Raw genomic sequence first — 12,017 nt, 5'->3', positions numbered from 1 at the left:
GCAGCAGAGGAACAGCAGGTCCACGAAACCATTGATCGCATACAGAGAAGGCATGGCTTCCAACTGCACCATACATGGGCAGAGTTTTACCACCATTGCCACCTCTGTCAACAACCTGACATCTGCTGTTACCCAACTATTTGAAAGATTGCCAAAGCCTCCATCAGTGCCATCCCCATCCTCCCAGGAATCAACTCCACGCAGCAGTCCCTGGCTATTGGGATGGCTCAGGAGTAGACCTTCTAAACAAATGCACCCCAACCAGCCAAAAGCCAAGGCAAGGAAAAGGACTATGAGCCTCCCCTCCAAATAGTAAACCTTTTAAGGAGTCACAAATTTCACTCAGAAATGATTTGTCTAAACAAGCCAGGCCAATAATCACTACAGAGTTCCTATGCCAGCTTGATGATGGGGATGGTTTACTGTTGTCATATATTGTCCTGCTGCCTACTTCTTATGCCCTCCTCTATGCTCTGCCCATAGCCCTGCCTCCTTGTTGCAGTCTCCAGTCACAGTCCTGCTGGTGTCTCTTCCTATCAGGTCTCATCTCTTGATCCTGCTGCTGGTGTCTCTTCTCATCATGTCTCATCTCCTGGTCCTGATGATGTCTCTTCTCTTCTCATCCTGCTGCTGCCTCCATGCTGCTGTGTCTTCTCCTGGGACTCCTTCCTCAATGCTACTGTGTCATCTGCAGGGGGTCCGGCCTCTATGCTACTGTATTATCTCCGGGTCTTGCTGCCTCCATGCTGCACTCTGCTGCCTTAGCTCTTAGGCTGTCCCCCCTTTGAATGCACTCTTTCAATATGGACTGTCTGGGCCTTCACTTGCCATCACATGGTTCTGCTGGTATCAGCTCTAACATTAGAGCTGTACTGTAGCTATTGGGTTGCAACTTCCACTTTCTATGTTCTTTGCTGTAATCATGATTTTGTAAAAGGATAATATGCTAGTACTGTATATATCATGTTGCCATTTGTAACTATATATAGTTCTACACTCACAGCCGAATTTTAAATCGCCCACTTGCACAAATTCCAGCAGTTACGTGTGTGGCTGGGCTCTGCACAAGCTGTGCGCATTTTCAAAAGAGCCCGGCCACATGTGTAACTGCCAATATGCGCACAAGTGCCAAGCCCTTAAAAAGGGGCGGACCAGGGGCAGGGGAGGGGCGGGGAAGGGAAGGGCGGGGCAGGACCAGGCCAGCCGGGACAGCGGCCATTAGCTGCTGTCCTGGGGAAGCACGTGCTGGCAGCCAGTCAGCGCACACAAACTGCTTCTGCTCCGGAGGAGCAGTAAGTAGTGAAACAAAAAAATATGCATAGGTAGGAAGGGCTTAGGGGTCAGGATAGAGAGGGAAGGTTAAGCAGGGGGTAGGGAGGTTCCCTCCCAATTCACTCCTTAATTGGAACAGACTGGGAGAGAACGGAGGAAGGCCCGATTTTGTCACTGTGCGTAATTTGGTAAAATTCCCCCCCCTGCACACGCCACCCGCACACGCACTCGTGCGCACCTTTTAAAATCTACCCCTCAGTGTGCTGGTCATTTTAGTTACAATGTCATGTGCTATTTGGTATCTTGTTAAATAAAGTGGTCACATGTTTTGAAACGTAACTTTCTGGTTATGTCATTTCATTGTGTAGTTTTGGTCTTAAGGTTTCTGTTACACTCTCCTCCAGAGGGGAGGAGTTAGCAATCTGCTGTCGCTCACCCCGCCAGGAGGGCGGAGTTAGCAATCTGTTCTGCTTTTCTACTGAAAGGGGGAGGAGTAGCAATATGTCATGATCTGCTCCTCCAGAGGGAAGGAGCTAGCTATGAGAAAATGAGAAAAATAGAAAAAAACTGAAAGGAGCAGCTACAAAAGTAAAATGTGTGCAAGAGGCGTGGTCATTGTTCAAAAATACCATCCTAGAAGCACAATCCAGATGTATGCCAAACATTAAGAAAGGTGGAAAGAAGGCTAAACGATTACCGGCATGGTTAAAAGGAGAGATGAAAGCAGCTATTTTAGCTGTAGAGGCAAAAACTCACAGTAAAAACTTTTTAAAATATATCCAAAGCAGAAAGCCTGTGAGAGAGTCAGTTGGACCGTTAGATGATCGAGGGATTAAAGGGGCACTTAGAGAAGATAAGGCCATCACGGAAAGATTAAATTATTTCTTTGCTTCGGTGTTTACTGAAGAGGATGTTGGGGAGGTACCCGTACTGGAAAAGGTTTTCATGGGTAATGATTCAGATAGACTGAACCAAATCACGGTGAACCTAGAGGATGTGGTAGATCTGATTGACAAACTTAAGAGTAGTAAATCACCGGAACCGGATGGTATACACCCCAGAGTTCTGAAGGAACTAAAAAATGAAATTTCAGACCTATTAGTAAAAATTTGTAACCTATCATTAAAATCATCCATTGTACCTGAAGACTGGAGGGTAGCTAATGTAACCTCCATATTTAAAAAGGGCTCCAGGGGCGATCCGGAAAACTACAGACCAGTTAGCCTGACTTCAGTGCCAGGAAAAATAGTGGAAAGTGTTCTAATCATCAAAATCACAGAACATATAGAAAGAAATGGTTTAATGGAACAAAGTCAGCATGGCTTTATCCAAGGCAAGTCTTGCCTCACAAATCTGCTTCACTTTTTTGAAGGAGTTAATAAACATGTGGATAAAGGTGACCCGCTAGATGTAGTGTACTTGGATTTTCAGAAGACATTTGACAAAGTTCCTCATGAGATGATTCTAGGGTCATGGGATAGGTGGCGATGTCCTTTCGTGGATTACAAACTGGCTAAAAGACAGGAAACAGAGAGTAGGACTAAATGGACAATTTTCTCAGTGGAAGGGAGTGGGCAGTGGAGTGCCTCAGGGATCTGTATTGGGACCCTTACTTTTCAATATATTTATAAATGATCTGGAAAGAAATACGACAAGTGAGGTAATCAAATTTGTAGATGATACAAAACTGTTCAGAGTAGTTAAATCACAAGCAGATTGTGATAAATTTCAGGAAGACCTTGTGAGGCTGGAAAATTGGGCATCAAAATGGCAGATGAAATTTAATGTAGATAAGTGCAAGGTGATACATATAGGAAAAAATAACCCATGCTATAGTTACACAAAGTTAGGTTCCATATTAGGTGCTACCACCCAAGAAAGAGATCTAGGCGTCATAGTGGATAACACATTGAAATCGTTGGTTCAGTGTGCTGCGGCAGTCAAAAAAGCAAACAGAATGTTGGGAATTATTAGAAAGGGAATGGTGAATAAAACGGAAAATGTCATAATGCCTCTGTATCGCTCCATGGTGAGACCGCACCTTGAATACTGTGTACAATTCTGGTCGCCGCATCTCAAAAAAGATATAATTGTAATAGAGAAGGTACAGAGAAGGGCTACCAAAATGATAAGGGGAATGGAACAGCTCCTCTATGAAGAAAGACTAAAGAGGTTAGGACTTTTCAGCTTGGAGAAGAGACAGCTGAGGGGGGATATGATAGAGGTGTTTAAAATCATGAGAGGTCTAGAACGGGTAGATGTAAATCGGATTTTTACTCTTTCGGATAATAGAAAGACTAGGGGGTACTCCATGAAGTTAGCATATGGCACATTTAAAACTAATTGGAGAAAGTTCTTCTTCACTCAACGCACAAGTAAACTCTGGTATTTGTTGCCAGAAAATGTGTTTAGTGCAGTTAGTGTAGCTGTGTTTAAAAAAAAAGATTGGATAAGTTCTTGGAGGAGAAGTCCATTACCTGCTATTAATTAAGTTGACTTAGATAATAACCACTGCTATTAGTAGCAACGGTAACATGGAATAGACTTAGTTTTTGGGTACTCACCAGATTCTTATGGCCTGGATTGGCCACTGTTGGAAACAGGATGCTGGGCTTGATGGACCCTTGGTCTGACCCAGTATGGCATGTTCTTATGTTCTTATCTGTAGAGCTTACCCCGCCAGAAAGGCGGAGTTAGTAATCTGTTAGCGAACTGCTGTAGAAGCTCCTGTAAGGGAAGGAGGTAGCAATCTATTATGGTTCAATTCCCCAGGGAAGAGGAGTTGGTAATCTATTCAATGGTACTTTTCTGAGGAGAGGAGCTAACAATAGGTATATTGTACTTCGCTACTGAGATAGCTATCTATCATGCCTCTGCTACGGAGTAGCAATCTGTTATATATAGGCTGCTGGCAAGTCCCATAGAAAGAGAAGGTAGCTATCTATATAATATTTCCGTAAGCGGTGGTAGTGGTCGGTAGTGGTTGGCTCCCACAGAGTGATAGTAGTGTAAGGAATGACCACTTGGAGGAAATGGTGAATCCCTGGGCCGATGGCAGATGACAGCGCCCCCAGGAGGAGATCCTGAGAGGAACCACCGGCTAGGCTAGAATATGAAATAAACACAATAGTTCTTTATTAGACTGGAAGCTGGACCACCAGAGGTGGCAGTAGTGAGTCGATGTGTTCAGCAGGGCTGAAGTCCTTCTGATACTGGAATATAATCTCTGGGTTGCTGAGCTGTAGAGAGAGACTAGAAGTAGTGAGTAGACAGGGTATACTGGATACAAGATGGTACACTCACAATAGTAGATGTCTGCAATGGTCTCTATGTCACAGAGAGTCTTCCATATATTCAGGAACAGGAGCCGTAGGCAAGTACTGGTTCCTCTAAACAGTCTGTAATAAGAACTCACAATAGCTGTATATGATATGGCTTCTAGAGTAGAAGAAAGTCTGTAAAGGATTCTAGGAACATGGGCCCTCATGGAGCGAGTACCGGTTCCTATCTGCAATCTTGCCAATATAACTCTCGATCTCCGTACCTGCGATAACATCTGGATGGAAGGGAGTCTTCAGAGCTATAGGAATATAGATCCTCGTGGAGCGAGTACCGATTCCTATGTACAATAGAACTCACTGTGTTCACGTCTGCGATCGCTTCCAGGCAATGGGGAGTCTTCTGAGTATTCCGGCAATCTGAAATCAAGAAGAGAGAGCGGAGCCCCCGTGGAGCGGGTACTCCTGGTAAGTTTGAAAAGGCCGAGCAGTGGAGAAGGATTCCCTTCGCTGACTCGTTTCGTAGTTGCAAGTATCGTGGACAACCGAAGCAAGTCCTGTTGGAGGTCCTTGCTAACTCATTAGAAGGTAGCAAACAAAGGCCTTTTAAAGTGGAAATGGGTGACGTCACTATGGGGGGGACGCCCCCGAGGTTCGTGCCCTTGCTGGTACAAAGTCTGGAGCGTGCGCGCCCTTACGTCATCAGGAACATGGCGGATCCGTAGCATCAAGCCGACATCGGGACCAAGAGGCAGGAAGAAGCCGCGACTGCATCTGTCCGTCAGAGCTGAAGGGAGTTGCTCCCAAGGTAGAGAGGGTGGAGTGAGGGGCGAGAAGAGGCACGAACGCAACAGTTTCACTAGGTAAAAGGGTTGGGAGCCACATGACCTTGCATGCTAGAGTGCCATTGGCCAGTGCAACTAGGCACATATCTCACATGCAAGACTGTATAGCCTAGGCCATTAAACAAAAGGTTCATTGTATACTCCCAACAAAAACAGAAAAAGCAAAACAAGAAACTTCTTCCTGTGGAGATTCACTATTGGCTCGTGTAGTCTTCTCCAGAGAGCATGCTCTTAGCTAAGTCTTGGGTAAATGGGCATGTATGTGAGATTGGCACTATCTAGTTAGTATTCATCTCCATCCATACGCTGTCCGGTGTTTTTTGAGCTTTGGCGACTTTTTATCCCCTTTAAATTATCCCCTACTACAAGCGGACGCAGATACTTCATTTAGAGTGGATACTACATTTCTGAAGTTGGTCTAAACGGTAAGAAGTAATGATTCATTACTAGCCTCTTTGTTTCTTTTAGTTTTTTGAATTTCTTGTCACATATTTTTGGATTGCTCCCGTTTGACCTTAGCGAGTGCACATTTTTTACCGCTATCAGTAGCATACAATAGTCATTAGGTTTTTCAGCTTCAAGTGAGAAAAAGCTGAATCTATGAGAGGTTAACGTTGTTTTTGGCTAATAAATATGTTGTTGGTTGATTTTAGTAGAAGTCTTCATTAAACAAACTTTTGTGCACATGCAATACCAATTCACCGCGAGCAGACCGGTCACGGACATACACAGTGTATATAGAGTGATATATACACATACATATTATTACATCTTGATTACTGTTTTAGTTGCATACATCAAAAACATTTTTTAAAAAATACTTATTAAACCATTTTGTTGCAGAAATGCATTGACTTGTGCTGGTCACTATTAATACAGTACGGCATATGTTTGTTCAGATTTAGAAAAGTTCAGGTAATTTCCCAACTAGCTTTCAAAATGAATTGTGCACAATTTTTTTGTTTTATTTTTGTCATTTTAAGTATATTTTAATAATTCATATTATTTCTTTATGTGTGCAGTTTAAATTTTTAAACATATACAAATATAGCCATTTTATATTTTTCCCTTCTGTTTTATTCATTATTTTATCTATTTATACATCGTATTCACTATATTTGAATGATTGAATCACTTTTTAAAGTTTCTTGTGCTCAAAATTAGTTTTTTTTTTTTTTAATATTTAAACTGTTTTTATTTGCAAGCCAATTTAGCTGCAATCATTTTTCATGTCTGTCACATTCAGTATTTTTATTTGTGTAAGTTATGTGTTACACTTTGGTTTTTTATTAGTCAATATGTGTACACATTTATATGTATTAATATTTATGCATTTTATCATAGCCCCTGAGGCAGCCACTTGAGGAGTGGCGAAACTTGGCCTGAGTCAGTCAGTTTGTGCGTCTCCCCTACAATAAATGATTTTAAAAGACGTCCGCATCTATCTTTTTTGCTGACACCATTACGGTTTTCATAGATCGGCTCCCTTCTTGCTTTGTGGGTGTATCCTTACCAAGACTGGCTGCGCTTGCCTGCTCCTCGGGCTGCGCTTCTATTCAAGAGAACTACCTAGTACCGCCCTGCTCCACGGGGCTGGACCTCAGCTTGTTCCTGAGGTCCAGCCCCGTTCCACTCCTCGGGCCAGTTCATGGCTGCACCGCTGGTGATACCTCCGCTCTCCGGGTTCCAGCCTACGTCAGCAGCTGGGTTTGGGACTGGACTATCCTACCCCGTGAGTGGTCTACGTCTCTTACTTACGTCCACCACGCTGCAGCTCTGCCCCCTTGGGGCTGACCTCCCGGAGAACCTCCTACTTGACATCCCTGCGCCTACCGCTCCGTGGTTCACATGCGCCTCTCTCTCCAGGGACACTCTCCAAGAATCACCTTCAACCTACCACCCTGTGGGGGTTAGCTCCTGGTCCCTGGGGCCTCTCCATCACTGTGCCTAGAGCTCTCCGCTGTGCCGGTATTTCGCCTCCTGATGGTGCGGACCTGTGGTGCTCCTTCCCACAGGCTGTAACAACTCGCACCTCGGGCCAAGGGTCCTCATACCCACAAACCGTAACAAAATGTCTTTCATCAAGCAAGTTTTAAAGCTTTCCTAAATTTTAACAGATTATTTTCTTCTCTCAAATTGGGAGGCAAATTATTCCAAAGTTGGGGAATCATTCCTGAAAAAGATTTTACCTTCAGGCGAGAATGTCAAAACATTTTAACCTCTTGAAATCTCAAGTAATGCCCTTTCAAAGATCTCAGACTTCTACTAGGCTTATACCAGCTGAGACAATTTTTCAACTGCTGTGAACCTATTCCTTTTAGTTTTAAAGGCCAGAGCCAAATTCTTAAACTTGTATTTGGCACCCACTGGGAGCCAATGCGAATCCAATAATAATGGCCCAGAAGGAGTTCTTCTAGAACGTCCAGTCACAAAATGAGCTGCCGTATTCTGAATGATCAGCAATTTTCAAATAATTTTAGCAGTAATCAATATAAGTCAGCACTAAAGCAAAAACCACTGACCTCAAAACTGTAATATCCAGGAATGGTTTAATTTGTTTAAGCAATTTAATTCTCAATTAGCTATTTCTTACCAAATGTAGATATGTTTTTCAAAACTCAAAGTAGACTCCAGTTGTACCCCAAGGGATCTAACATCATCCTTAGGAGAAATCTCCTCCCCCATCAACTTCAAAGGATAATCTAATTTCTTCTATATTTCCATGTTTCTTTGAAGAAATGTGGTATTCTTCATTGCTGGAAATCAAGTAATATCTATGGTATTGCAAAGAAGGAAATCTGACAAATTAGAAACACATTATGGTCCATATCAAGTGTCTTATTCTTTGTTTTTATGTTTCATTGTGATGTTATTTATTTTTTCAGAAACAAACTTTGACCCTGCAGAATGGGGAGCTAAGTTAGAAGATAGATTCTACAACAATTACTCTTTTAATGTAAGTAAAATATTTATTTGAATACTGATCTCCAAACATTATGGCACTTAGTTTCTATCTCTTCACAATCAGCAAAAGTCCACTGTATGCATGTGACAAATGAGCAGACAGGGTAGGCATTCTCTGATTACATCCACCAAGGATGTAGATTTTAACCCTATTTCTACTACACTTTTATCATAGTTATAAAATGTATTTATTTATTTATTTAACAGTTTTTCTATACCGACATTAGTAGGTACATCATGTCGGTTTACATTAAAACTTCAGATGGAAATTTACAAAGAACAGGGAGCGGGTGAAGAGGGACAACAAGTGGAACTTAAGCAACAACAGTGTTGCAGTTAGCATAGACTATATATGAGAGCCTGAAAGAATCAACTAGATAGGTAACATGTTAACATAATAACATAACATGATTACAGATAACTTAGTGGGCAGGAATTGGCGGTAAGATGGTGAGGCAAAATGGTGACATGGTGAATTGCGTGAGTCTAGTCAGGGTAAGCCTGGTGGAAGAGCCAGGTCTTGAGCATTTTCTTGAATTTGAAGGGGCAGGGTTCTAGGCGGAGATTAGTGGGTAGGGCATTCCAATGATTGGGACCAGCAATTGATAGTGCGCGGTCCCTAGTTGAGGTGAGGTGGGCGCTTTTGAGAGGTGGGATGTGCAAAGTGCCTTTGAGGTTTGCTCTGGTTGGGCGGGAGGAGTGTGTGAGGCGAAGGGGTTCGTTGAGCCAGGATGAATTGTTTTTATATATGGATTTGTGAATGATAGTGAGGGTCTTGAATAGGATGTGGGCTGGGATGGGGAGCCAGTGGAGGTCTTTAAGTAGGGGGTAATATGGTCGGATTTACGTGCGTTCATGATGGTTCTTGCGGTGGCATTCTGGAGCATTTGTAAGGGTTTGATAGTGGAGTAGGGGAGGCCTAAATACAATGAGTTGCAATAGTCTAGTTTGGATGAGAGGGTGGCTTGGATGACCGTTCTGAGATTGTGGGTGTGAAGTATGGGTTTTATTTTTTTTATAATATTGAGCTTGTAGAATCCTTCTTTTAGGACAGAGTTGATCATTTTTTTAGGTTTAGGTGTTGATCAATTAGGACACCCAAGTTTCTTACTGGAGGCTGTGAGGCAAAGGAACTGTAGGCAGGGTCATTAGTTGGTGAGAGCTTATGTGTTTGGTGGTTATGTATGAGGAGTAGTTCAGTTTTCGAGGAGTTGAGGGCGAGGTGGAGGTTAGTGAGTAAGGAGTTGATGGAGGAGAGGCATTTCTCCCAGTGTTTTAGCGTAGCGACGATGGATTCTTGTATGGGAATGATGATTTGTACATCATCCGCATAGATGTAGAATTTGAGACTGAGTTGAGAGAGTAGTTGTCATAGGGGCAGGAGGTATATGTTAAATAGGGTGGAGGAGAGGGAGGAGCCTTGGGGGACTCCTTGGGTGAGGGGGAGGTGTGTGGATTCTGAGTTTCCTATTTTAACAGAGAATTTTCTATTCTCAAGGTATGATTTGAACCATAGAAGGGCGGTGCCAGATATTCCAATGTCAATTAGGCGTGAAAGGAGGAGTTTGTGGCTTATCGTATCAAAGGCCGCGGAGATATCAAGGAAGGCGATAATGTAGCTATGACCCCGATCTAGGCCAAAAAGGAGGGCATCAGTGAGCAAGAGTAAGAGTGTTTCTGTGCTCCAATTTTTGCGAAAGCCAAATTGAGATGGGTGTAGGATATTATTGTCTTCGAGGTATTCCATGAGTTGAGTATTTACTACCTTTTCCATAATTTTTGCGATGAAGGGAAGGTTTGAGATGGGGCAATAGTTCGCTGGGTCTTTGGGGTTTAGGGAGGGTTTTTTAAGCAGTGGTTTGACAACTGCATGTTTTAAGGTGTCAGGGACTGCACCTGTGGAGAGGGAACAGTTGATGATATCTGCAAGGGGTTTGGCAATAGTGTTGGGAATGGTGAGGAGTGTTTTGGTAGGAATGGTGTCAGAGGAGTGGGTGGCGGGTTTGATCTTTCTGAGAATGGATTCGACTTCCTTGGAGGATGTGAGGTCGAAGGAGTCTAGTGTGGCGTTAGGGTTGGTGGGTTGGGATGTGTTGGGGAAGCGAAGGAGGATGTTTGTTATTTTGTTATGGAAAAAGAGGGCTAGTTCCTCACATTTATTGCTGGCTTCGCTGTCAGCTATGGGAGGAGGGGCGGATTTGGTGAGGGTGGCAACGTATGAAAAAAGGGCTTTGGGATTGAACATGTATTCATGTATCTTAGCGGCATAGTGGTCATGCTTGGTTTTCAGAATGGAGAGTCGGTAAGCATGTAGAGTCGATTTGTATGAGGCAGCATGTTGCTGTGTGGGGTTTTTGCGCCAGATTCTCTCTCTCTGTCTGAGGTTTTTCTTCATTTGAAGTAGTTCTGGGGTGTACCAGGGTTTGTTGTTTTTATGTGTAGGGTGTTGGTTGCGGGTGGTGAGGGGACATAGTTAGTTGGCTATGTCTTGGGTGATGTTATTCCAAGAGGCCAGGGCAGTTGCAGATGTGGAGCAATCTTGTTTGGTCAGAGATTCTGTTAGTGCGGATGTAAGTTCATCAGTGGGGCAAATCCTTCTAAAGGAGAAGGAGTTGTTTTGGGGTGGGTTACAGGTGGTGGGGGTGTTTATGGTGAGGGTAGCCTCAATGAGTGAGTGGTCAGACCAGGGTACTGGGGTACAGGAGGCTGGTGAGGGTGAGTGGATGCAAGAGTTAATGAAGATGAGATCTAGTGTGTGCCCTGCTTTGTGTGTGGGGACGGAGATAATCTGGGAGAAATCTATGGCCTGAAGAGAATCAAGGAAGGTTTGGCAGGAGGGGGAGAGGGGTGAGGAGTCCACATGTATATTAAAGTCTCCAAGTAGTATGGCAGGTTTTTCAATGTTGATGTTGTCAGTTATAAATTCTATCAGAGGGGAGGGATTGTGTTCTAGAAGCACAGGAGGGGTGTAAACAAGGCAGATTTGGAGTGCTGGGGAAATGAATAGGCCAATTTCGTGTTTGGGTGGTGCGTTAGTGTTCAGTAGTTTGAGGTTGAGGTTCTTTTTGGCGGCTAGGAAAATACCTCCACCTCTTTTTTTAGGTCTGGGAATGGAGAGTATGTCATAGGATGAGATGGGGAGTTGATTTATGATTACAGTATCTGTGTCTTTGAGCCAGGTTTCAGTAATTGCGCATATTTCTGGCTTGCAGTCTAATAGGAGGTCGTCAAGAATGTGGGTTTTTTTTGGTGAGGGATTGGGCGTTGAATAGGATTAGGGATAGTGTGGTGAGTCTGATTAATTGAGTTAAAGGAGAGATTAGGATGGGGAGGAGGGATTTGCGCTGAGCTGGCGGGTTTGTGAGGTGGACGCGAGGGATTGTGTGTGAAGGGAAGTGTATGCGGGAGATGGGAAAGGTTGCAATGTTGGAGCAGATGTATGGGGGCATAGCTGTAGAGTTAAGAGCAGGGGGTGGTAAATGGCGTGGGGGGGTATAGTGAGATGGGGTCAGTAGAGTCAGACGCAGGTTACAAATATAAGCAATACAGACAAAGTAGGCAGTAGTGGTAATAAGCAAAGTATTACAGTATAATAGGAGATAAAATCACAATTAAGCGACTATGTAAGTAAATAGTGTACCATAAATATCGCAAAGGC

At 43.5% G+C, this 12,017-nt stretch overlaps 1 protein-coding gene across 1 annotated transcript in view; it reads left to right on the top strand.

The window, feature by feature from the left end:
• The window catches only part of LOC115074007, a 69,155-nt gene that overhangs the window by 21,478 nt on the left and 35,660 nt on the right, over nucleotides 1–12,017 (top strand). The window contains exon 3 of the mRNA XM_029573071.1: nucleotides 8,281–8,351. Within this exon, the coding sequence (XP_029428931.1) occupies nucleotides 8,281–8,351 (71 nt within the window). The remainder of the gene's footprint in view (nucleotides 1–8,280; nucleotides 8,352–12,017) is intronic.

This window comes from Rhinatrema bivittatum, chromosome 12 (genome assembly GCF_901001135.1).
Source record: "Rhinatrema bivittatum chromosome 12, aRhiBiv1.1, whole genome shotgun sequence".
Taxonomy (NCBI): Eukaryota; Metazoa; Chordata; class Amphibia; order Gymnophiona; family Rhinatrematidae; genus Rhinatrema; species Rhinatrema bivittatum.
The sequence above is the reverse complement of the archived record's forward strand: the minus strand, read 5'-3'. Positions and strand labels throughout refer to the sequence as shown.